The 22,462-nt window shown below is 43.2% G+C and overlaps 1 protein-coding gene across 1 annotated transcript; it reads left to right on the top strand.

Moving 5' to 3' along the window:
* Positions 1–550: 550 nt before the first annotated feature.
* Positions 551–18,113, top strand: LOC141005992 (fibroblast growth factor receptor 1-A-like). The gene is made up of 17 exons (XM_073478067.1): positions 551–819; positions 6,480–6,627; positions 10,001–10,102; positions 10,194–10,366; positions 10,451–10,574; positions 10,884–11,074; positions 11,921–12,065; positions 12,158–12,348; positions 13,018–13,163; positions 13,472–13,593; positions 13,942–14,052; positions 14,146–14,336; positions 14,861–14,983; positions 15,074–15,144; positions 16,172–16,309; positions 16,809–16,914; positions 17,234–18,113. The coding sequence occupies exons 2-17, from the start codon at positions 6,519–6,521 to the stop codon at positions 17,315–17,317; spliced, it is 2,127 nt and encodes a 708-aa protein (XP_073334168.1). The 5' UTR covers positions 551–819; positions 6,480–6,518; the 3' UTR covers positions 17,318–18,113.
* Positions 18,114–22,462: the final 4,349 nt, after the last annotated feature.

The following is a 22,462-nucleotide window of genomic DNA, read 5'->3' as shown; positions in this document are numbered from 1 at the left end:
ACCTCAGGGAGCACATAAAAACAAACGAGCAGCCCTGCTGACCTGCAGCTCTGCTGACCTGCTGCAGCCCTGCAACCTGCAGCTCTGCAGCTCTGCAGCCCTGCAACCTGCAGCTCTGCAGCCCTGCAACCTGCAGCTCTGCAGCCCTGCTGACCTGCAGCTCTGCAGCTCTGCAGCCCTGCAACCTGCAGCTCTGCAGCCCTGCTGACCTGCAGCTCTGCAGCTCTGCAGCCCTGCTGACCTGCAGCTCTGCAGCTCTGCAGCCCTGCAGCTCTGCAGCCCTGCAGCCCTGCAGAGCTGCAGGGCTGCAGGGCTGCAGACCTGCTGCACAGCAGGAATGCACAGGAGAGGAAATCCTTTCCCTTCCTGCTCCTGCGAGACAAAGAGGAGGGGGAGGTGACACACACACACACACACACACACACACACACACACACACACACACACACACAGGGCAGGGTAATGCAGTGAGTGAATCGATGACACGGAGGTATTAGTCTCGTCGGGCCGAGCTGCGCTGCGTGTCGGAGGAAACTCCCCCTGGAGGCGGACCTGCTGCCGGACTGTGGACGGAGGCGACGCCGTCAATGAGCTCCACTTTTCCCACGTTTTTCCTCTCCGGGAGCGAAGGGCTCGCTCGGAGTTTCACCGCCGAGGCTTCAGCTCTTGTTCGTGGGGATGATTGTGAACGACTGAAGCGCGTGTGAGTCATTTGAACGCGTTCACACGAGAGTCTGAAGTCTGAGGAGAAGTTTCCTGAAGCGGCCGCCTGGTTTGACTTCGCGTCCCCGGTCCAGCAGCGACTGATCCCGGATCCAGGTGAGGCTCTTCACCGCTGAACCCGCCGTCTCTGCCGGGAGCTGCTGCTGTTTGTGAGCCGCTGTTTCCTCTGTGGGTGTTTGTCTCCTCAGCAGTAGTTTTTACTGAAGCTGGTTGTTTCAGGGACACTTTGGTTTGTGTTTTCTCTCAGACTCATCAACGCTCAGCTAATTAAGCAGCGCTAGCTAGCTAAGTTAACGGTTAAGCTAAAGTTAAGCTAAAGTTAAGCTAAAGTAAAGCTACGCTAAAGAAACTCATTAAAAAATCACTTAATCACTCATAATGTTGTCTTAGCTGCATTTATTTACAAGGACACGATGCAAAAATGTCTCATGCGAGTTTTAACTTTATATCTTTATATAGGATTTAACCTTTAACCACATTTTAACCCAGTTTAATCATTTAAAACACGCTGCTGCTGAAGTTAAGCTAACTGCTGAGAGACAGACAGAAATAACCCATCCAGGTCATTTTTACAGGAAAAGTAGCTGTAACACACTGAAAAAATACTCTATTACCAGTAATCCTGCCCTGAAAGTGTTGTTTAGGTAAAAGTACATCAGTATTATCCGGGAAATGTACTTTAAGTAGCAAAAGTAAAGGTACACAATGCAGAAAATGTCTAATCTGAGTGTTACATCTGCTATATTAGTAGTTTATTATACATTAATAACATATTACTGTTGTTATCAGCAGTAACTGGTCACACTAGTCGAAGAGAAAAGTATTCAGATCCTTTTAAAGTAGAAATACTACACAATAAAAATACTCCATTACAAGTAAAAGTGCAGCACGGTGATTGTTTCTCAGGTAAAAGTCTGTAAGTAAATCAGCAAAATGTACTTAAAGTATCACAAGTAAGAGTACATAATGTAAAAATGTCTCTGTGAGATTTAACTTAATATCAACAGTTAACTACATATAATTAACCTAGTTTAATCATTTATAACATGTTACTGCTGTAGTTAGCCAGTGAAAGAGAGAAATAACCCATCCAGATCATTTGCTTCAGGAAAAGTATCCATAGCACACTGTAAAAATACTCTATTACAAGTAATGTTAAAAGTAATCTAAGCAAAATGTACTTACAGTCCCAAAAGTATAAGTACACAATGCAGAAAATGCCTCATGTGAGTGTTTTATCTACTGTTATATGTTATATGAGTAGTTTATTATACATTAATAACACGTTACTGCTGTAGTCGGTCAGGTCGGAGTTTATTTTGAATATTTTATTTACCTGAGTAATTTAATCCACAACAAAACATCTACTTGTAATAGAGTATTTTCACAGAGCAGTAATACTGCGTTTTCCTCAGTAACTGATCAGAAAGCTTCCTCCATTACTATAAATACTCTCCAGATGAGCTGAATACTGTATTAGTCTGTTATTAGCTGGATGAAGTGGCTCCATCTTGTGCTGGAGGCTCAGTTTGTGTCTCTTCCCGGCAGCCGCGGGGTTCATGAGACTGTTACAGTTCACGGTTGCTGTCGCAGCGATCTGACAATAATCTGTCTGTAGGCTGTTAAATCACCAACACTCGTGGTGTCTGACGCTGGACGGGTGAAATATGTGGAGTGTGTGTGAAGAGTCTGACTCATGTTTCCACTCCTGCAGCCAAACACCTCCAGACCAATCATCTAAATATAATATTCATTTATTCTTATTCATACATCCGTCTCCTGGTCCTGCACCTCCCTTTACTCTCCCCGACCTCTTCTGTCTCCACCGTGCTCCTGTAAATAAACTCTCCGTGAGGTTTACAGCAAATCAGCAGGGTCTCTCTTCCTGTTTGGCTCTCGCTGGATGTTTTTCAGCTCGGATGGATGCATGGATGGATGCATGGATGCATGGCTGGCTGGGTGGTGTTGGATCAGTAGTTGGTGTGTTAGTATGACAAGTATTCAGAGCTGCCGGCCTGCTGCAGAATCTGGTGTGTAGGTGAAGGCTTCGGCACGGGAAGTTTAACAGAGAGGGGGAAAGGACAGGGAGAGCAGTTATAAAGGAAAACAGCAGAGTTTTCAGTGTGAGTCTGTGTGCAGACGCTGACTTCATGCCCACATAGACATCCGATCACATAGAAGTCAAACGCAAATGCATCAGAGCAGCGTTTTGAGATTGTCGTCCGACTGTTCAAACCACCTCTGGAGGAGGTTTGAGAGTCTTTACAGCCCAGATGTTGAAACGGTGTAAATGCATCTGTAATCCTTCCTCTGCGTCAGTCTGATGCTCTTATAATGTCCATGTTCTGTCTCCTCAGTGATACCGGCAGCTCACGTTTCAGTGAAATGACTCTGAAGTCGGTCCGATTTATTTTCACTGTCGGTTAATCTGTCGAGTGTGTTTTTAGCTGTTTGGGCGATAAAATGTCAGAAATTCAGTTTACTGTCAGAGAGGACAGAAACCAGAAAACACTCACATTGGCCATTAATTTAATCGTTGCTGAAATGAGCTGTTCTCCGTCATGTCTGCCGGCCTGGTTCTGCTCGGTTCTGGGCTCCCTGCTCGAAGGTGTGTCTTGATCCCTGCAGTGCTATCGAAGAATCACCTCTAATGAAGTGTCTCCGCTTATACACACACAAACACGTTTCATTTCTTATAACTTCTTCACAATAAAGTTAAGTGAAGTTGTTTCAGGTCTCAGATGTGATGTTAGATAATGAGTTTATGTCGTTAAACTGTGAAACATCCCGTCTCCATCACATGCTTTTGTCAGAAATGCAAAAAAAAGTTGTTTATTGATATCAGAATTTTTTGACTCCCTCATAGAGACATCGGCCCCAAAACTGGCTCTTTTCTGATAACTGATTAATTGTTTCGGTCATTTTTCAAGTAAAACTGTCGGACATGTTCTGTTCCAGCTTCTTTAATGTGAAGATTTGCTGCTTTTCTTTGTAATTTATGACGGTAAATGTCTGTTTTGGACTGACGGTTGGACGATAGCAGCAGTTTGAAGACGTCACTTTGAGCTCAGGGAAAAATGAAGAGCATTTTTTTTTTGTCTTGTACAATTTTGTAGACAGAACGATTAATCGTGACCATAATTGGCAGATTAATCGATAATGAGAACAAACATTAGCTGCAGATCACAAACAATTCTCAGACTTTTTACAGATCAAACAAGAAGTCGTTTAATTGAGGAGATAACAGGAAGATAAACTGATAATGGAAATAATCTTTAGTTGCAGCCTGAGACAGGATGTGTGGTGAGCAGACAGCTCAAACGTTTCTTCTCTCTTCTCATATTTTTCTCACTTCTCGTCTGATGTTTACAACAACAGTGATACAGTGATATCTGTGATGGGCTGATTCATCCGTTCATTATGATGCAGTGTGTTTGCTGATTATCATTATGTGCAGGAGGGAGGGAGGACGCTGTTTCACCCAGAGTGCTTTTGGATGAGCTCTTCACATTTGAGCCAGTTTGTAAAACAAGTTGTCAACATAAAGTTTGTGTGCAGCACATAAAACTCGTTAATGCTCACAAAAAGCTTCGTTAATTTAAGAGACTGCTGGCGTCCAAGTGCGTGTGTGTGTGTGTGTAACGTATTAATTATGTCTTCGTAGCGCTGCTCTGCTTTTATGCTCATCATACTCAGCGACGCCACCCTCGACCACATGCACATGCTCTGCTCACATGTCCGTGTGCAGCGTGAAGCTGGAGGACGGACCCGGCGTGTCGGTACCAGCACTTGTCCTCTGTAACGTCGGCCTATCAGAGCTGCACAGTACAAGCTGAGGGCTCGGTGATGTCAGCCAACCAGTGTCCATCTCTTTAACGAGGCTCATTAGATGATGAGTGTCCTACTGCAGTTAATGTCCTTTATTACTCCTTCAGTGTTCACGTCGTCATCTGTCTGAAGTTAACTTCTCCTCCAGAGTCACACCGTTACATCTGCTGCTCCTCTTTTGTTTTGTTGGCCGGTTTCATCTAGAAACCGTCAGAGACGCCACAATGTCCTGACTATAAGACTATAAATGTTCAGGATTTAGAAATAAAGCAATTAGCTTCAGATTAGATTAGATAACATGACACAGTGATGATGCTAACTGAGACTAAAGGAAGTTAGCTGTACAGGTAGAGCTGAAATAAACCTCACACAAGTGATGTTAGCATTTAAAAAGTAATGTTGGGATTTAAAAAGTAACGCTAGCATGTATGGAAAAGTAATGCTGGGACTAAAATAAGGGATGAGCATTAAAAAACTTAAAGTTAGTACTAAAAAGTAACGATGGCGTTAAAAACAGTGAACAAATAATATTGGCTTTGAAAAACAAATTTAGCATCAGTAAAACGTAATGCTAGCACTAAAAAAGTTAGCATTAATGAAAAAGTAAGGTTAGCATTAAAAAATTAAAGTTGTCATGTGTGATAAAATAATGTTGGGATTAAAAAAGTAAAGTTAGCAAGTTAGAAAAAGTGATATCAGCATTATAAAAGTACTGTTGGCACAGAAACGTCCTCATTGCTGTGAAACAATCCATCGATCAAGGAAATAAACAGCAGATGAACTGAAGATGATAATTAGATGAGGTCTTGGATTTGTTGTTGTGTGAAATAAAAGACACTTTAGCTGATATACTGTCAGTGTGTTTGCGTTATCCGTCACCGTCCAGGCTGTGTTTGTCTCTGCAGCTCTCAGACAGAGTTAATGTATTTACCAGAGTCTGTTTCACACCTTCACGGTGACACATGCAGCAAATGGTGCTGGTGTTTGTTTTAGGCAGCGTGCACATCTGTCTGCATGTGTGAGTTACTGCCGCTCTGTTTTGTTTGACACTTGGCAGATATTTAGTAGTCACAGGTGAGCTGGAGGGGAGGAGGAGGTGACCGTGGGTGTCAAAGGTTTACGAGTCCACATCATCACGTCCTCACCTGCTCGGAGAAACAGCTGCAGGAGTGTGAACAGAAACAGATCCGGCTGCTGGTCCGCTTTGTTTTAATGTCATTTTCTCAGCAGCCGGTCAACCTCAGTCAGTCCACCACAGTGTGAACATGCAAAGACCCAAATGCTGTGTGCCACCTGTGACCTTTATTTATTTAGTTGTTTATTTCTGTGTGTGAAAATTGAGCAGAGACGGATGTGGAGACTGTCTCTGTTGGTGCGTTCAATGACACTCAGATACTTGAGGCTCAGGAGCAGGGCTACAACTATTGATTATTGTCATTATTGCAATTACAGCAGTCAAAAATATAAAGAAAATCAACTGACAGTGATAAAAAACACTGAAAACATAAAAGTCTCACCTTGAAGATGCTTCAAGTGGAGAATTATTGACATGAATGATATATATAGATTATCAAACGGATTGATGCAGCTGGAGGTGTGTTTGTAAAACCATCAAAATTTTAAAAAAGTGACTTTTTGAAAGAATATCACCAGACTTGTCCTTCAATTAAAACAATAGCTCAGCAGATTATTAAATAATAACAGTAATCGTTAGTTGCAGCTTCACTTCTGTGTAATAAATGGAAACCAGTGGCTGCCTGAAGCGAGGAAATCAGTGTTGAACTGAGTGTTTTGGAAAAATGGCTGCCAGTAACTGAAAGTAAACACAGTTTGCAGTAAATTGTTTAAACGGTGGAAAAAGCAGGAGGGATTCTGAGCGTCTCGTCTTCTTGTGAATCTCATTTTATTGTCTCTCTCTGTCTCTGCAGTCTGGACGTCTCACAGTTAAGTTGATGTGTTAGGACACGATGTCTTCCCCCCGCTGCTTCCAGCTGCTGCTGTCCTGCATCCTGCTGGTTCTGCTGGTCCAGGTTCCTCGAGCTCAGTCCAGACCGGCCACGGAGGACACAGACACAGGTAAGACGCTTCACAGATGTCACAAGTCTGTTCAGTAGAGCTTAACGAGGAAATATCTAAATGTGGTTCGTCTGATTGTTACTGCAGCTTAAATGTAATCTCTCGGCCTGTTTGTGTGTTCAACAAACTAACAACTAACTTTTGTATCTACAAGAACAAAATCAGATCAGATAAAACTGCTGCTTGTTTAATTTCTCGTGCAGAAAAATCTCTGGTTCAGCTCCTCAGATATGAGGTTTGTTGCCTTTCTCAGTCTAATGTGAGATCTGGACTGTATCTCGGTTGAAAGAAGACAATTGAAGAAAAAGATCAACTTTATTTTTTGAAGCATCAGTCACACAGAGCGGTGTTTCCTGTGTGCAGACGCCAGAGAGTGCATTATGAACCAGGCAGCAGCCGAACACTTTGTAATTGGCTTTAATTTACTGCAGCTGAATAAATGTTCTGGAGTCGTCGCTCTTTCAGCTGCAGTCGACTGAAGCTGCAGCTGGTGACAAAGTACAAATACTACACCGCATTTAACAGTTTACTGTAGTAAAGTAAATACTGTCTAAGTATCTTTTAGCTTATAGACCTTATAGATTAATTCATGTGTTTGTAGCGATTCTTTGTTGTAGCTGGCAGAGTTAGACGGATCATTAACGTCAGATATTAGTTACTGCAAATGTACCAGTGTTGGTTAATATATTGGCCACATCAGATCCATATCAAAGTTGTTTGTTTATATTAATAAATTAATATTGTCCAATAAATCAATATCAGTGTCAGCCTAAAAAATCTAGTATTTGTTGTGTTGTAGTAAAATTATTGATTGGATTGATTTTCTGATATTTGTGAATCGATTCTGAATCGTGGGAGACGAGTCGAGGTTCTGATGTGAATGTGTTTTTAACAACATTAACAACTCTCACCTGCTGCAGCGCGACGAGAATGTTAATTAGTTAATTAATTAGTTAATTAGAATTAAAATATAAAAATGTGAATCAACAAAACAAAACAAAAGTGGTTCAGTCGTTGTGTTCAGTGTGTCCCTCTGCCTCTGCACACAGATGTTACTGGTGCTGCTGGTGTGTTTGAGCCTGTTTTTAACTGGTTTGTGTGTGTGTGTGTGTGTGTGTGTGTGTGTGTGTGTGTGTGTGTGTGTGTGTTTCCTCGTCTCTTTTGTCTGAGGGCTCTTTCATGTCTGCTCCCAGCCGTGGTCATCGGGCTGTTTTAGACTCTGAATTATATAAAAGCTCATAAAAACTTTCCAATGAGCAAATTCCCTTAATGGGAAAGTGACTTTTTCAAGGTTTGGCTGTTTTTGGCTTCGAGGCGTCTGAAGCTGGTTAGAGCGAGTTCTGATGGTGAAACCGAGCCTCGGCTCTCGGGGGTGCTGGTTACGGCCCGTACATCCTGTCCAGACACAGGAACACAGGAACAGATGCACACAGTCTGCAGCGTTGCGGCCACTCAGACGCAAACATTCATACTGCATGTGCATGTATATAAACCTATATTCTGTGTGTGTGTGTGTGTGTGTGTGTGTGTGTGTGTTCGTGTGTGTGTGTGTTTGGTTCCAACCATCTGGACTCCAGCTGAGCGCCAGTCTATGTGATACTGTTGTTTTTGAGCCTGTAAATTCTTGTTTTTCTCTCAGTCAGGAACACATCAGATTTAGCTTCTCTGCTGCGTAAACAAAGCCTGCTTTCAATTTCCCACCTCGCAGTGTTTGATTCTCTCAAACGAACGTTTAAAATCAAACCGCTCTCTGAGACTGAGGATAAAACCAGTTAGATATTCCTGTAAGTGCCACGAACTCGACTCATTTCTTGTAAAAAAAAAAAAGCATCTCCAAAACCAAACCCAGTCCAACCAGGCACCCGGGTCTTTTTATAAACTGTTTGATGTGTTTAACAGAAGCTGCACGTTTACCAAAATCTATATTTTCAGCACCACAACAGACCGTTTTTACAGGGATGCTCAGCTTCACATGACTCATGGCTGGTCTGTATTGTGTCCTGTTCACCTTCACTGTGACACAAACACAGTAAACTCAGCAAGTTTTCTTTTGCTGAAGGAGTTAGAGCTGCAACGATGAGTCGATTAATACAACTATTATGATACTCAGTTCATCGTTTCAGTCATTTTTCAAGCAAAACTGTCAAACATCGTCATATTTGGCTGTTTGGATTCGCTGCTTTTCTTTGTCGTTTCTGACAGTAAATGAAGAGTCTTTGTGTTTTGGGCTGTTGGTTTGCAGAGGTTGGAAGTAACAAAGTACAAATACTTCATTACTGTACTTCAGTAGATGTTTCAGGTATCTGTACTGTACTTGAGTATCTCTGTGACTTTTCCTCTCTACATCTGAACACAAACATCTGACCTTATATCTGAAAACAGGCTCGTTACTTAAATTTGATGCATTTGAGGTGAATTATGGATTATTGTTATTTGGCATCATCGCACGCCGACTTCCCAACATCACGAGACTGATGTCGACCTATCAGAGCACATCACGCACGGCAGACGCAGCGAGACGAAGCAAAGACGTAAAAGACGTAAACAGACAGAGAGGGAGGCTGGAATGGGGAGAAAAGGCGTGTTAGTGTCTCGTATCTGCAGAGACCCTGCAGCCCTCTGCCTGGATTTTCTAGTTTTACAACACAATCAATTAATAAAATAATTATAAATTAGGAATGTCCTGCACAGGCCTGGTCCTGGTCAAGACAGCAGGATCAGAGGTTTTACATAAAATCACCTACAGACACGAGGTGATGACACGTCGCCCAAAGTCGAGATCCAGGCAGACTCCTGTCAGCTAATAAGGCCACTTAGCTAACTGAGCTACTTGCTAACAGCAGCTCGTAACTACAACCAAAGAGTATGTAGCAGATTCTGGACATTTTCTACAAACTACACCTTTAATGATGAACAGAGTTGCAGCGTGTGAACAAAGTTTTACTAATTTAAGCTGTTAAAGTTTTCTTCTCAGTCAAAGAGATTCACAGTGACTGTAAACAAGGTGGAGGAGGTCTCGACTCTTTAAAAACATCCAGCGCCCTCCTCACTACTGAACACACTGGAGGGGTGTGTGTGTTTGTGTGTGTGTGTGTGTGTGTGTGTGTGTGTGTGTGCGTGCGTGTGTGCGTGCTGTTAATGGCCGGGGCAGAGAGGGAGGAGGTCTGTGAGGTCTGTGAAGTGGTTGGGTGTAGCGCTGTGCTGTGGCGACGGCTCCTGTCTGCCCGGCTGCAGAGCAGGAAGACTTAAAGCGTCGCTCACAGAGCCGGGGTCAGAGGTCAAAGGTTAATCCTCTCGCTGGTTTCATTGTCTGAGACTCCGGTCCTGTTTGCACACATCGGCACAGCTTTTAAACATCTGATTTGTGTTGCAGCCGACGCAGTTAAATCCTCTGAAGACGAAGAAGACGATGAGTCATCCTCAGAGGAAAATAAACTGTCCAATGAGCTGTCAACAAGCAACGAGAAACTGCAGTGTAAGCCTCAAACCTCTGCTCGCTCTCTGTTCCTTCAAACATAAATCAGTACAAACACAGACGATTGTAATCATGATGTTTACCTCGTTAGCAATGGCGCCTCAGTGGGTGATGCCAGAGAAGATGGAGAAGCAGCTCCACGCCGTTCCTGCCAGCAGGACCGTGAAGTTTCGATGCCAGGCAGTTGGAAATCCCGTTCCCTCGCTGCGCTGGTACAAGAACGGGAAAGAGTTCAGGAAGGACCAAAGAATCGGAGGCTTCAAGGTTTGTTTCTGATCGTTCCTGTGAAGACAAACAACAGAAACCCAACCAGATGTTTTAATTAGATTTTTGTCCTCAATCTCTCAGATCAGAGACCACATGTGGACTCTAATAATGGAGTCCGTGGTTCCCTCGGATAAAGGGAACTACACCTGTGTGGTGGAGAACGAACACGGGAGTCTCAAACACACCTACCTGCTGGATGTAGTCGGTAAGAAGTCCAACATGTCTGATTTAAACTTGTGTGTTTTCAGTTAATCAGTTCGTGTTTTGGTCTAAATGTTAGAAAATAATGATGAAAAATGTTGATTTTATTACTAAAAGCAGAAAATAGATTTTTAATGGTTAGAGATAAAAAGAGATTATTCCCTCTGTAAAGACCTTTGAAGGCTTCATCCAGTATTCACATTTCTCTTTCATTTCTAAGCAGATGATGCAGTATTTGCATTATTAAACATAAAATATCAGAACACTTGTAGAAAACAATGCTGGTTTACATGAGTGAAACTCTCTGTTGCAGAGCGTTCTCCTCACAGACCCATCCTGCAGGCCGGTCTGCCGGCTAACCAAACCGCAGTCGTCGGCACCGACGTGGCATTCGTGTGTCGAGTGTTCAGCGACCCGCAGCCGCACATCCAGTGGCTCAAACACATCACGGTCAACGGCAGCAGAGAGGGACCAGACGGACACCCGTATGTCCTCGTCCTCAAGGTTTGTGTGAACACGTCACTGTTCGTATGGAAACTTAACTTAGATTAACACCAAGTAACTGACAGGTGTAACTGTTGTGGAGCTGTTCTTCTCTTAATTCATGAACCTACTGATCAGTTCAAAACAGAGAAGAAAAACAAATTTTGACTCTTTTGCTTAAAAAGGAACTTAAACAATTAATGAAATATTAGATTAGTTGCTGATTTATATTCTGTAAAATGACTGATTGATTAATCAGCTATGGTTTCAGCTGAAAGTGTCACATACTGTAGCTAACTAAACCAGCTAATGGGAGTCTCCTCTCCTCTCATGTATTCATAAATGTATATGTATATATGTATAGAAGTATTTTTTGAAAATGTGGTAAAAGTACTCTACTACAATATTAAACATAATACATATACTATATAAACTGGACCTCAAACGTCCTCCCTTCAGTAAATAGATGTTCCTGATGACGACATGTGAGAGGTCTGCTGTGATTCTCCGACATTGACGTGATGTGGATGTGACCGGCGGCGGTTGAATCCGTCTCTGCGTTGCACGACACTGGCTTCATTTCTCTGACAGAGCGAGTTCAAACCACATCTGTGATGTTTCACTTGGTCCTGATCAAAGACGCTCGGCCGTGTGGTTTGTTGTGTCTGGAATGAAGCCAGCAGCCGTGCACGTATCATTATGTTCCTGAATACAGTGAAAGTCTGATGGTTATTTTTTAGCTATAATCCGTTAAGGATACGTCCTTCAGTAGGAACCAGAGAGTTTGGAGCTGAGAGCCTTTTCCTTTAACTGAACACATCCACATGTTTCTCTGATTTGCGTTTGATTTTTCACATTCCTCCTCAGACTGCAGGTTTGAACACAACAGATAAAGAAATGGAGGTTCTGACTCTGAGGAACGTCAGTCTGAACGATGCTGGAGAGTACACCTGCCTGGCAGGAAACTCTATCGGAGTGTCTCATCACTCTGCGTGGCTCACTGTGGTCGACGGTACGTCACAGCTCACAGTTCATTCTGCAGAAACGATCGACAGTTTCACGGTGACGCTGACTGTTTGTCTGCTCTGACGTCTCTCTCCTCAGACCTGCCTCCCTCACCGCTGCCCTCTCAGACATACTTGGAGATCTTCATCTATTGCCTCGGGTTCTTCATCATCGTCATCCTCACAGCCACAGCCGTCATCTGCAGACTCTGCTGCGCCCCGAAGAAGAGCGACTTCAACAGCCAGTTAGCCGTCCAGAAACTGGCCAAGAGCATCCCTCTGAGGAGACAGGTGAGACGGCTGTCTCTTTTTGGTCCATTTCCTGTTTTGTCTCTGAAGTAAAGACAAGCCGCGGCGCTGATTGGTTCACACAGGCTGCTATACATTTGTTAGAGGTGGGAAAACAAGTCCACCTTTATGAGGAGGTCATGTGTCCTGACATCATAATAACAATCTCACCCTTTAATTGTGTAACTTAAGTCTTTGGTAACTATATTTATTTTGTCTAATTGATTCGTTTCGACTCCCAGGTGGCACCGGACATCAGTTTAACATCAGAAAGACTCTTAACAATGGACAGACGTGAAGTTTAGCTGGAAATAAAAATTGTCTTGATGTCAACTCCTGATGATTTTTTAAATTTCAGGGATGTCCTGGACATTAAGATTATGATGTTAAGCAGACGCTGGGTTTTGGTTTTTGGATACGAAACCGTTAAAAAGTGGTCTTGGGACCAAGACTGATCTGGAGTACTACAACACTGATGCACAACAATATTCTGTTTATTTAGAGAAAACTGATTTGGGTCGTGAGGACAATTCCCCTCAAACTGAACTCATGTCAATCTACACAGCACATTCACACTTCCAGGAAGCTGAAAGACAGAACAGGTCCAGCTCTTCCGCGTTGATGAAGGTTTTACAGTATGAAGACGCTCACAGCTTCTCTCTCCGTCTGCAGGTGTCAGTCGAGTCCTCGTCCTCTCTTCACTCTGGAATGTGTCTGATGCGTCAGTCTCGTCTCTCCAGCGCGGCCACCACCATCCTGACCGGAGTGTCCGAGTACGAGCTCCCCTACGATCCTGTCTGGGAGCTGTCTCGGGACAGGTACGACAGCCGACAGCAACCTGTCTCACTGCTTTCACCAGTGATGTCTAAAGTACCTAAAGTCATAATTTAGTGAAAGTAAAGATATCCTTATCATATTAATTTGGTGAAAGAGTGGAAGTAGCAGAAAATGGAAATACTTAAGTAAAGTACAAGTACCTCAAAATTGTACTTGAGTAAATGTACCACTTGAATCTCCGTGAAAGGAAACACATTGATATTTCTCCGTCTACACGAGTGAACCTCACAGTTTAAACACAGTTTTGTGAGTGCGAGTGTTTGTGACGTGCTGTGTGTGTCGTCCTCAGGCTGACTCTGGGGAAGCCTCTGGGTGAAGGCTGCTTCGGGCAGGTTGTTCTGGCCGAAGCTGTCGGAGTCGACAAAAACAAACCGACGCGCCTCACAAAGGTGGCGGTGAAGATGCTCAAAGGTGAGAACGACTTTATAAACTTCGTTTCAGTGTCTTGATTCCTCTAAAAACAGAGTTTAACTTAAAATAGAGTTATACCTCATCTTTTTATGGTCTTTATGTGTAAAAACAACATAAAGAGATGATACACACTCTAAAGATGAAAGATGATTCTGACACCAGAAAGTGTATAACTTTATTTCTTAAAAGAAACTCTTTAATAAAAACTTCTGATCCACCGTTCAGTTCAGGTCATCCAGCTTTCACCTTCAGCCTTTTTCTCTTTCCTCTTCCATATAAAACAGTTAAAGAGACGTAAATATGTTGCGTTAACGTTAAACTAAAGTCGCGTGATCTTGTTGTGTTCAGCCGACGCCACAGAGAAGGACCTGTCCGACCTGATCTCTGAGATGGAGATGATGAAGATGATCGGGAAACACAAGAACATCATCAACCTGCTGGGAGCCTGCACTCAGGACGGTGAGTGTGTGCGTCATGTGTAACGTCTGTTAGCGCTGCTGTGTGTCGTACGGATGTTAAAGCTGACGCCTCCACCTGCTGTGTCTCCGTCAGGCCCTCTGTATGTGGTGGTGGAGTACGCCTCTCAGGGGAACCTGAGGGAGTACCTCCGGGCTCGTCGGCCCGTCGGGTTGGAGTACTGGAGCGACTCCAGGCAGGTTTCTCTGGGCAGCGTGGAGATGATGGAGCTGGTGTCGGCTGCCTACCAGGTGGCCCGAGGGATGGCGTACCTCGCCTCGAGGAAGGTCAGTTCACGATCTTATTGGACGATTCTGTAGGACATGGTTCATGTTCAGGAGGATTGTACGACTCGTGTCAGAGATGTCGACTCACGTCACTGTTGTGATGACTTGACAGAAAATGAACTTGGAAGTTAAAGGAACGGTTCATGCAAAAAATGTAATTCAGTCATTATCTGTCAAAGTCAGGTGAAGTCTCGTAGTCCACAAAACATTTCTGGAGCTTCACAGTAAAACAGAGTTTTTCAAAATAAAACACCCTGTGCAGACTCTGGATCTACAGCACCACAGAGCCTTTAGAGTATCAACAGCAAACAACCTTAAAACAGACAAATAACAAAACGATCAGCCACAGTGGAGGCACAAAAATCAACTTCAAACATCATCAGGAGAAATTTTGAAATAAACACAATCTGAGCAATTCAACAATGAGTGTAAGGCTGTAGGGGGACATTGGGATTGGATCCCGGTCTCTTCTGGGTCTCACAGACGGGACGTCGATCTGTTCTGACCCCCATCTCCTCGTTCAGTGTATTCACAGAGACCTGGCAGCCAGAAACGTGCTGGTCACTGAAGACAACGTGATGAAGATCGCTGACTTCGGTCTGGCTCGAGACATCCACCACATCGACTACTACAAGAAGACCACGAACGTAAGACGCACTCTGTGATAACAGACTGAACATCAGTGTTAATGTGTTTCAATGAGATGTGTTCTGACGGATGTTGTAATGTTCCTGCAGGGTCGTCTGCCGGTGAAGTGGATGGCACCAGAAGCTTTGTTCGACCGCGTCTATACACACCAGAGTGATGTGTGAGTTTTAACAACACATGAACAGACATCCTGTATATCAGGCTGATAATATGAAATTAAAGGCGATAATAAAAATCCACATTAACATCAGATCTGACATAAATTCAAAGCAAAGTATTTTTGTTTTTTATGGACTTAAATAGAAAATATAAATGAACATTTGAAGAGTCAGAATGGTTCTTTGTGTTGTTGTAATATTGATGTCAGTTAGATTTTGTTAAGTCAGAGCTGAGGATCATTAAATCACTCATCTGTGATCAATACATCTCCTTTTCAAAACCCAAAAATATTCAGTTTACTGCGACATAAAACAGAGAAAAGCATCGAATTGTCACATCGGAGAAGCTGGAAGTTTCTAATATTTGACATTTTTGCTTAAAAACTGACTCAGTTAATCAGTCAAGTCATCTTTTCAGTGTAATTTAGCACAAAACACTGTAATGAAGCTAAAACCTGGATCAGACAAACAAGATGTGAGGTTTTATAAGCGAGGAGTCTGGGAGCTGCTGGGAGGTGGATTTTGTTGTTGATCGACAGAGCCAGGCTAGCCGTTTCCCCCTGTTTCCAGTCTTTATGCTAAGCTAAGTTAGCCGGCTGCTGGCTTCATATTTACTGCACGGACACAAGAGCGGGATCAATTTGCACAAATTGGTTTGGTAAGAAAAATCGAACTGATAAAAATATTGTTGATCTTCAATAAGGATCTTGATGAAGCAGCTTCCTATAAAATTTAAACAAATGTCTCCCTGAAATCGATGATGATGACGCCGCCTTCACCAAACTATAACAGACGCATCATAATTATGAGATAAAGGGTTGAAATTTTTATACTTGTTATAAACAATCATAACAAACTCCTGAGACTTTAATTAACGTTCTTATCGTCTATAAACTTTTAACACGTTTCTCATTAGTGCTTATGAATGTCTTATAATCTAACAATATACGTGTTTATTGTGCCATAATGCGACACATTCCTCGTGTTAAGATGTTGTCGTGTCGTCTTTGTGTGCTGCTGCTGCTTCAGGTGGTCGTTTGGAGTCCTGCTGTGGGAAATCTTCACCCTCGGAGGGTCTCCGTACCCCGGAGTCCCCGTGGAGGAGCTCTTCAAGCTGCTTAAGGAGGGACATCGCATGGAAAAACCCTCGGCGTGCACACAGGAGCTGTGAGTTCTTACACAGAGAGAGAAATGTAGAACATTTGCTGAATAATGAAGAATTTGTCAGCGTCACAAAGTTTATAAAGTTTCTCCTAACTCATTAAATTGCATGTTTTTTAAAGGGAGTCTGGTGACTTTTTCCACAAATGCGAAAGAAGTAGCCTATATTGGTTATTGTTTACTGTATTTGTGAAATTTGACATGTTTAGCATCAAAAAGATGTCGTCTTCTTTCATATATTGAGTGTAAACGGTGAAATCAGTTGAAACAACATCCAAAAAAAGATACGAGAAAAATCCTAAAATCTGAAACAGATGTTGTTTCAGGACTTTTCTTCTTTCCTGTCCCGTTAATCATCTGACGGCCTCTCAGATTTATCCGGTGACCCCTCGGGGAGACGAACAGAGTATTTTCATATTACTGTGGCGGTACTGTAACTAAAGTAAAAGATCTGAATCCCCCTCTGCCATGTTCCCTGTCTGAACACTGTTTTCTGTTTGTTCAGGTATCTGATGATGAGGGACTGCTGGCACGCCGTCCCGTCTCACAGGCCGACTTTCCAACAGCTGGTAGAAGATTTAGACCGCACTCTGTCTCTCATGGCTAACCAGGTAATGTGTTGTTAATATTAATTATAAGTATCCATCAGCTATCCACATGGACGCTTTTTTTTTTCAAACTGATTAATCGATATATATATATATATATATATATATATATATATATATATATATATATATATATATATATATATATATAATCAAAATTGTTGGCGTTTTATTTCATAGTTGACAACTAATTGATCATCGTTGCAGCTCTAATGTCCAAAAGATCCTGAAAAAGTTCTCTTGGACGCTCTGAACTTCGAGTCATGTTCATCTAACTGAACTCTGTGTGACTGATTCTCCCTCTCTGTGTGTGTCTCTGCAGGAGTACCTGGACCTGGCCGTTCCTCTGGTCCAGTATTCTCAGGTCACCTCCTCTTCCTCGCCTCCTTCCTCTAACTCCACATAGGCGTCCTGGGACCCGTTCCCTTCCCGGATCACCTTCATCCCGTTTCCTGTTCTGCGCGGGCTGGCCGCGGCGGCGGTCCCAGACGAGGCCGGGCGGGGGAGCTCAGACGAGCTGCTTCACCGTCGTCTATCAGCAGCAGCAGCAGCAGCCTGATGTGAAGAACAGCTGGACTGAGCTGGACTCCCCAGCAGGGCCTCAGGAAGCAGCTCTCTCTCTGTCCCACACACACACACACACACACACACACAACCATCTGATTCATTACGGGTGTAAAGACTGAGTTCACCCGCTGAGAGAAGACTGCGAGAGCTGCGTTTGGTTCCTGTTCTGCATTAGTGCTTCACTCCTGTTAATAATAATGTTCTCAGTGTGAATATTGTAAATAATAGTTTGTTATATGGAAGACCAAACTGGACTTATGAGAAAAAAATGAAATGGAAAAACTGAATGAATTAAACTCAACAAAATGTAAAACTAATCATCTAGAAATGTGTAAAAAAAAATAAAAATCACGTCCACTTTAATTTTTGTTGTTTTCCATCAGCAGCCTCCCTCGTCCATCTGGATATCATTAATTACTCATTTCTAAAGTTTTCTACTCATTTATTTATTTTCCACTAATATTTATGTTTCTCAGTCGGGTTTGGTCCTCGCAGTAATGTCATGATGCCAAAGATGTCTGCCAGTGTTACAGTTCAACATTGCACTTATCCTCCAGCTGCCATTTACAGATAAAGCTTCTCGTTGAATGTGTAAAATAACTGATTTACAGTATTAAAATCTTTTTGAATTTTTACTCCGGTTGAGTTGTTTTGATGTGATTTTTGACAGATGTAGTTTTTTGTTTGCTGCTGCGGTTTGTATTTATATATTAAACACAGCGTATAGTTTAATCTGACACAGTCACACCTGAAGAGGCTAAAACATTGTGTCGTCTGAGCCCGACGTTAGAGATACAGCAGCTGTCGTTGTCACACAATTCTGAATATTTTCAGGGAGAGACTGAAAATATAAACCTTCATCTCCACATTTAGACAATATTGCGTCTCCTCCTCTATAAAAGGTTCAAGTTGTGGGGTCTGGAAAAGTCCCTAACAGCAACAGTTATGTAATTTAAATATGAAAAGGTGTGACGGCGCACACAACAGAGAGACTGATGTGGTTATTGTCACTGTCATTCAGAGAATATGGTGCCTAGTTCCTCTGGAAAACACGTTTCCTTTAACCTGTTAATCATAATGGAAAAGAAAAATACTCATCACACTGAAAAAGTGATGACTCACCGTCACAGCTGAGTGATTTTACTGCTTTCATAGGAGATCGGCTCCACGTAACTCGAACCCTGTGGATAAACAGTATTTTTCAGATGTGGTCTGGAATCAACCAGACAAACTAGTTCTGATCGAGCATTACCCAACCTTTAGTGTGTGTGTGTGCGTGTGTGTGTGTGTGTGAGGAGTGACCTTGCAGATGAAGATAAAACATGAGTCTCCAACAGGAAGCATCCACTTGTTGAATATGAGTGTGTGTTGTGCAAAAAGAGATGAATTGTGGGAAGAGACGTTTATTTAGGGCGTCTGCACCATCTATCACACACACACACAGACACACACGCCGTCCTGCGGCTGGTTTTCTCCTGAAGCAGCATCTCTTTCCCTCAGAGAGGAAACAGAGAAGACGTTGTGTTTCATTCAGGAGGATCCATACATCATGCCCTTCAGTCTGTGACGTCCTCCTCCCTCTGCAGCCTCTGGCTGACTTCACAAACACACAACTGGTGTGTGTGTGTGTGTGTGTGTGTGTGTTTTGTTCCAGTGTCAAACTGAACTGAATCTGTCTGAGCAGCCTCGGACTTCCCACCGACATTTCTCTGGTTTTCTTCCTGAGTGAGGCTCCTGCAGACACATCTGGAGCTCCGAGTGAAATCTGGTTCAGTCGTGCTTCTTTCAAACACAAACACTAAATTTTTCCTGCGACTTTAACTGGAAAAAGTCCTGCATGCTTCTATTCAGCAACAAGCAAGCTGATGTGTTCGTGGTCACTACAGGCATAAAGGCAAGACGGGTAATTCAATGAGGAGTCGTCTAAAGCAGCATCTACATCAAATTCACAAAAAACAAATAATCCCACTCTGTTCTTTGAACATTTCCTCGCCCACCCCGTCAACTCCTAACAGCCTGCAGAGACAACACTCCCTGTCCTCTGGTAAACGGAAAAGGGTGGAGAGGAAGTGGATCACCACCCTGCAGCACCAACTGGTCTGCATGAGAGGTCGTGTTAGTCCTGGTTGCACCATGACAGGATCACTAGAAACATCCCCAAACAGAACCGACCTACCGGTGGTCCTGACACAGATATTGGTACCACCTGTTCTCACACCTGATGCTCTGATGCACTCTTACCCATTATTTATTTATTCATCTACATATATAGACATGTATTTATGGGTTATATACATTAGTATATAGTGTAGTTAAAAGTACCCAAAAGTCGTACTTGAGTACTTGACAGAAAACACAAAACAAGATAAGATCAGTCCAGTGTTCTGTCGGGTCAGTCTGGTTTTCACTCGGGTATATTTGGTGTCCTTTGGCGCCAACCAGTGGCTCTGTAAGACTTTACAGGAGAAGATTTGTTGGGACTGTTTTTATTCGTTCATGGTCTCTTAGAAGCATCTGGTGACTTTACACGTTCCACAGGACCAGAGTTCATCACTTAACACTTAAACTGCAGAAAGGAAACTAAAATACAAGAAGTAAAGACTGAATGTGAAGAGAACCTGACTTCATATCAGTGAAACGATCCGTCCACACAGCAAAATAATTTGACCTGACAAGAAAGTTTGAAATGTGTTGGTTCAAAAAATGATGTCGACTCTGATGAGTGTTTAGAAGCTTAAAATAAGTGGAAAATTCTAATTTCTTTTAGACTGAATAACTTGAAATCAGCAAAGCAATAAGTGAAATACAGTCAACATAAGCAAACAATTCTTCAGTATTTGTGTTGCATTGTTTATTTTAGCACGCTGAAAAATAAAGTCCAAGTAATGAGAAGAAACTGACCTACAACTATCTGAGTATGATAATGAAGTTGGCGTCAGAGAGGTTTTATTAGTGAACAAGAACTCTGTATCTGATGTCGCTCGCTTTACCAGGAAATTACTCACTTTTCATGATTTTAAGGATACACCGTGAATTCAACAATAGAAGGAAATAGAGCGGCGTAGCGTTGACATATTTTTGTAGCTAACCCTGAAGTTAGCATCATCCTGGTTCCCTCGTTGGGATTTTTGAATTGGATTCTGGATTATTGCAGAAAATAATCTGTGTGTCAAACACAAGTTTCTGATCCTTCCAGGTTTTACTCATCAAGATAATCTCCACAGATGAACTCCACTCTGTGATGTTTGAAGCGTAAATTAAATCTCTAGCAGTAAAAAGCTAATGTTAGGCTACAAACAGACGACATCACGGTCACATGACTTAAACGTCACCACCACTGAGCGTCTTACTGCACAATTACTATACAGGTTTTCTATTGCTAGTGAGTAGACGAGTCTCTGTTCGGTGTAGTGAAGCTCTGGTTTTGCCTGTTTTACTTTGGTTCTGATACGGCGGTTTATGAGCTGTAGTTTCCCAGTAAACACACCGACCTCTTCAGCCTCCGTCCTGGTCTCCTGCTGCTCCTCTCAGCGTCACTCGTCCTCTGGAGCTGGTCTTCACTGCCAGAGTGTCTCTGAGCTGCAGCTGCGACAGCCGAAGAGGTCGGTGTGTTTACCGGGGAAACTACAGCGCACAATCTGCTGCATCAGCTCTGCTGCTGGCTGTTTTACAAACCAACTGCAGGAAAACCACAAGCAGTGTGATGACGTTTAACGTCCCGACAACCTCTGTGGTCTCATTTAGACACCTGTTAGCAACCGCCATGTTTTTTATGTTGTAGAACAAAACGTGTGAATATCTTCAGCCTGTGCAAACACACACCTGATTTCAGACATTTAACTGAAAACCAATTCAAAAATCTCAGAGACTTTTAGACGAGGGAGCTGGAAGTGCTAACATGCTAACAAGCCTCCAGGAAGAGAGTTGTCGTAGTGGCCAAACTGTGTAAATACACCGTCACGTGACGCCCTGAGGCCCAGCAGCTCATTTGGATTTGAACCATCGGGTCCAACATGTGGAGAGTCCGGAAGAGGGTATGTTATCTACACTCAAGTTAGCCGGGCGCTAAACCGGATGTTAGCCTGCTCGTTCGGCGGAAGTCTCTAGTGCGCATGCTCAATGAGCCCCACAACACGGAAGATCCGGGTATTTTTATACCCGGGAAGTCGAGCCACTTTGGCCCCGCCCACAGGACTTTGTCCAGGTTTAATATAAAGTCCTTTATTTATTTATTTATTTATTTATTTGTTTATTTGTTTATTTATTTAATAAATCTATAAATAAAATATTTTTTATTGAAGCCAAACCGGATGTGAGGAAACACTTTATTACCAATTACGTCAAATTCCAGATGCTGCGTGATGACGTGGTGACGTGAACGCTCCCAGCGGAGCGGCGGCGGCGGCAGGACGCAGCCGAGCAGATGAACGAGCTGCGGGCTGATGAGAGGATGAACCGGCCGGCGGAGCGGCAGCGTCTCACTCTGACACCCCGGCGCGACGCTTCAGACAAACTACAGGCGGAGAGGAGGAAGAGGAGGAGGACGGGACAGCAGCAAACCGCACAGTTGTCTTTATAAACGCACAGATTTGTGGCTCACGTCGACGTCTGCGGGGCTGCTGCGGTGTCACAGGAGGATGACAGCAGCTGGAGGCAGCGAGGGTTTCCTGTCTTCTGTCCAAAAACAGAGATGAAGCTCCGTCTTGAAAGAAGATGTCTACCACCATCATCACCATCATCATCACCATCATCATCACCATCACCGAGCGGCGTTAACCGGCTCACTTCAGTCAAACTGTCCGTTAAAGGATTTTAATGGCGAGAAGGAGCCCGCGGCTGAACGCGGGATTAACGGACGGCCGGTCCACTGAGATTGAGAGCTGAGATTGTTGGTTTTTATCGGCGGTGGATAACTATCTGCACAGTGTGTGTGTCGCTGCTCATATTTCAGTGTTGTCCTCACACACACAGACACACACACCAG

Source organism: Pagrus major, chromosome 12, assembly GCF_040436345.1.
Source record: "Pagrus major chromosome 12, Pma_NU_1.0".
NCBI lineage: Eukaryota > Metazoa > Chordata > Actinopteri > Spariformes > Sparidae > Pagrus > Pagrus major.
The sequence above is the reverse complement of the archived record's forward strand: the minus strand, read 5'-3'. Positions and strand labels throughout refer to the sequence as shown.

What these genes read in the sequence shown, in the direction of transcription:
- LOC141005992 (XM_073478067.1), top strand. Translation starts at nt 6,519, where the DNA reads ATGTCTTCCCCCCGCTGCTTCCAGCTGCTGCTGTCCTGCATCCTGCTG. An exon ending in GTGGCTCACTGTGGTCGACG is followed by an intron (nt 12,066 to 12,157) that starts GTACGTCACAGC and finishes CTCTCTCCTCAG; the next exon opens with ACCTGCCTCCCTCACCGCTG. An exon ending in TGTCTCTCATGGCTAACCAG is followed by an intron (nt 16,915 to 17,233) that starts GTAATGTGTTGT and finishes GTGTCTCTGCAG; the next exon opens with GAGTACCTGGACCTGGCCGT.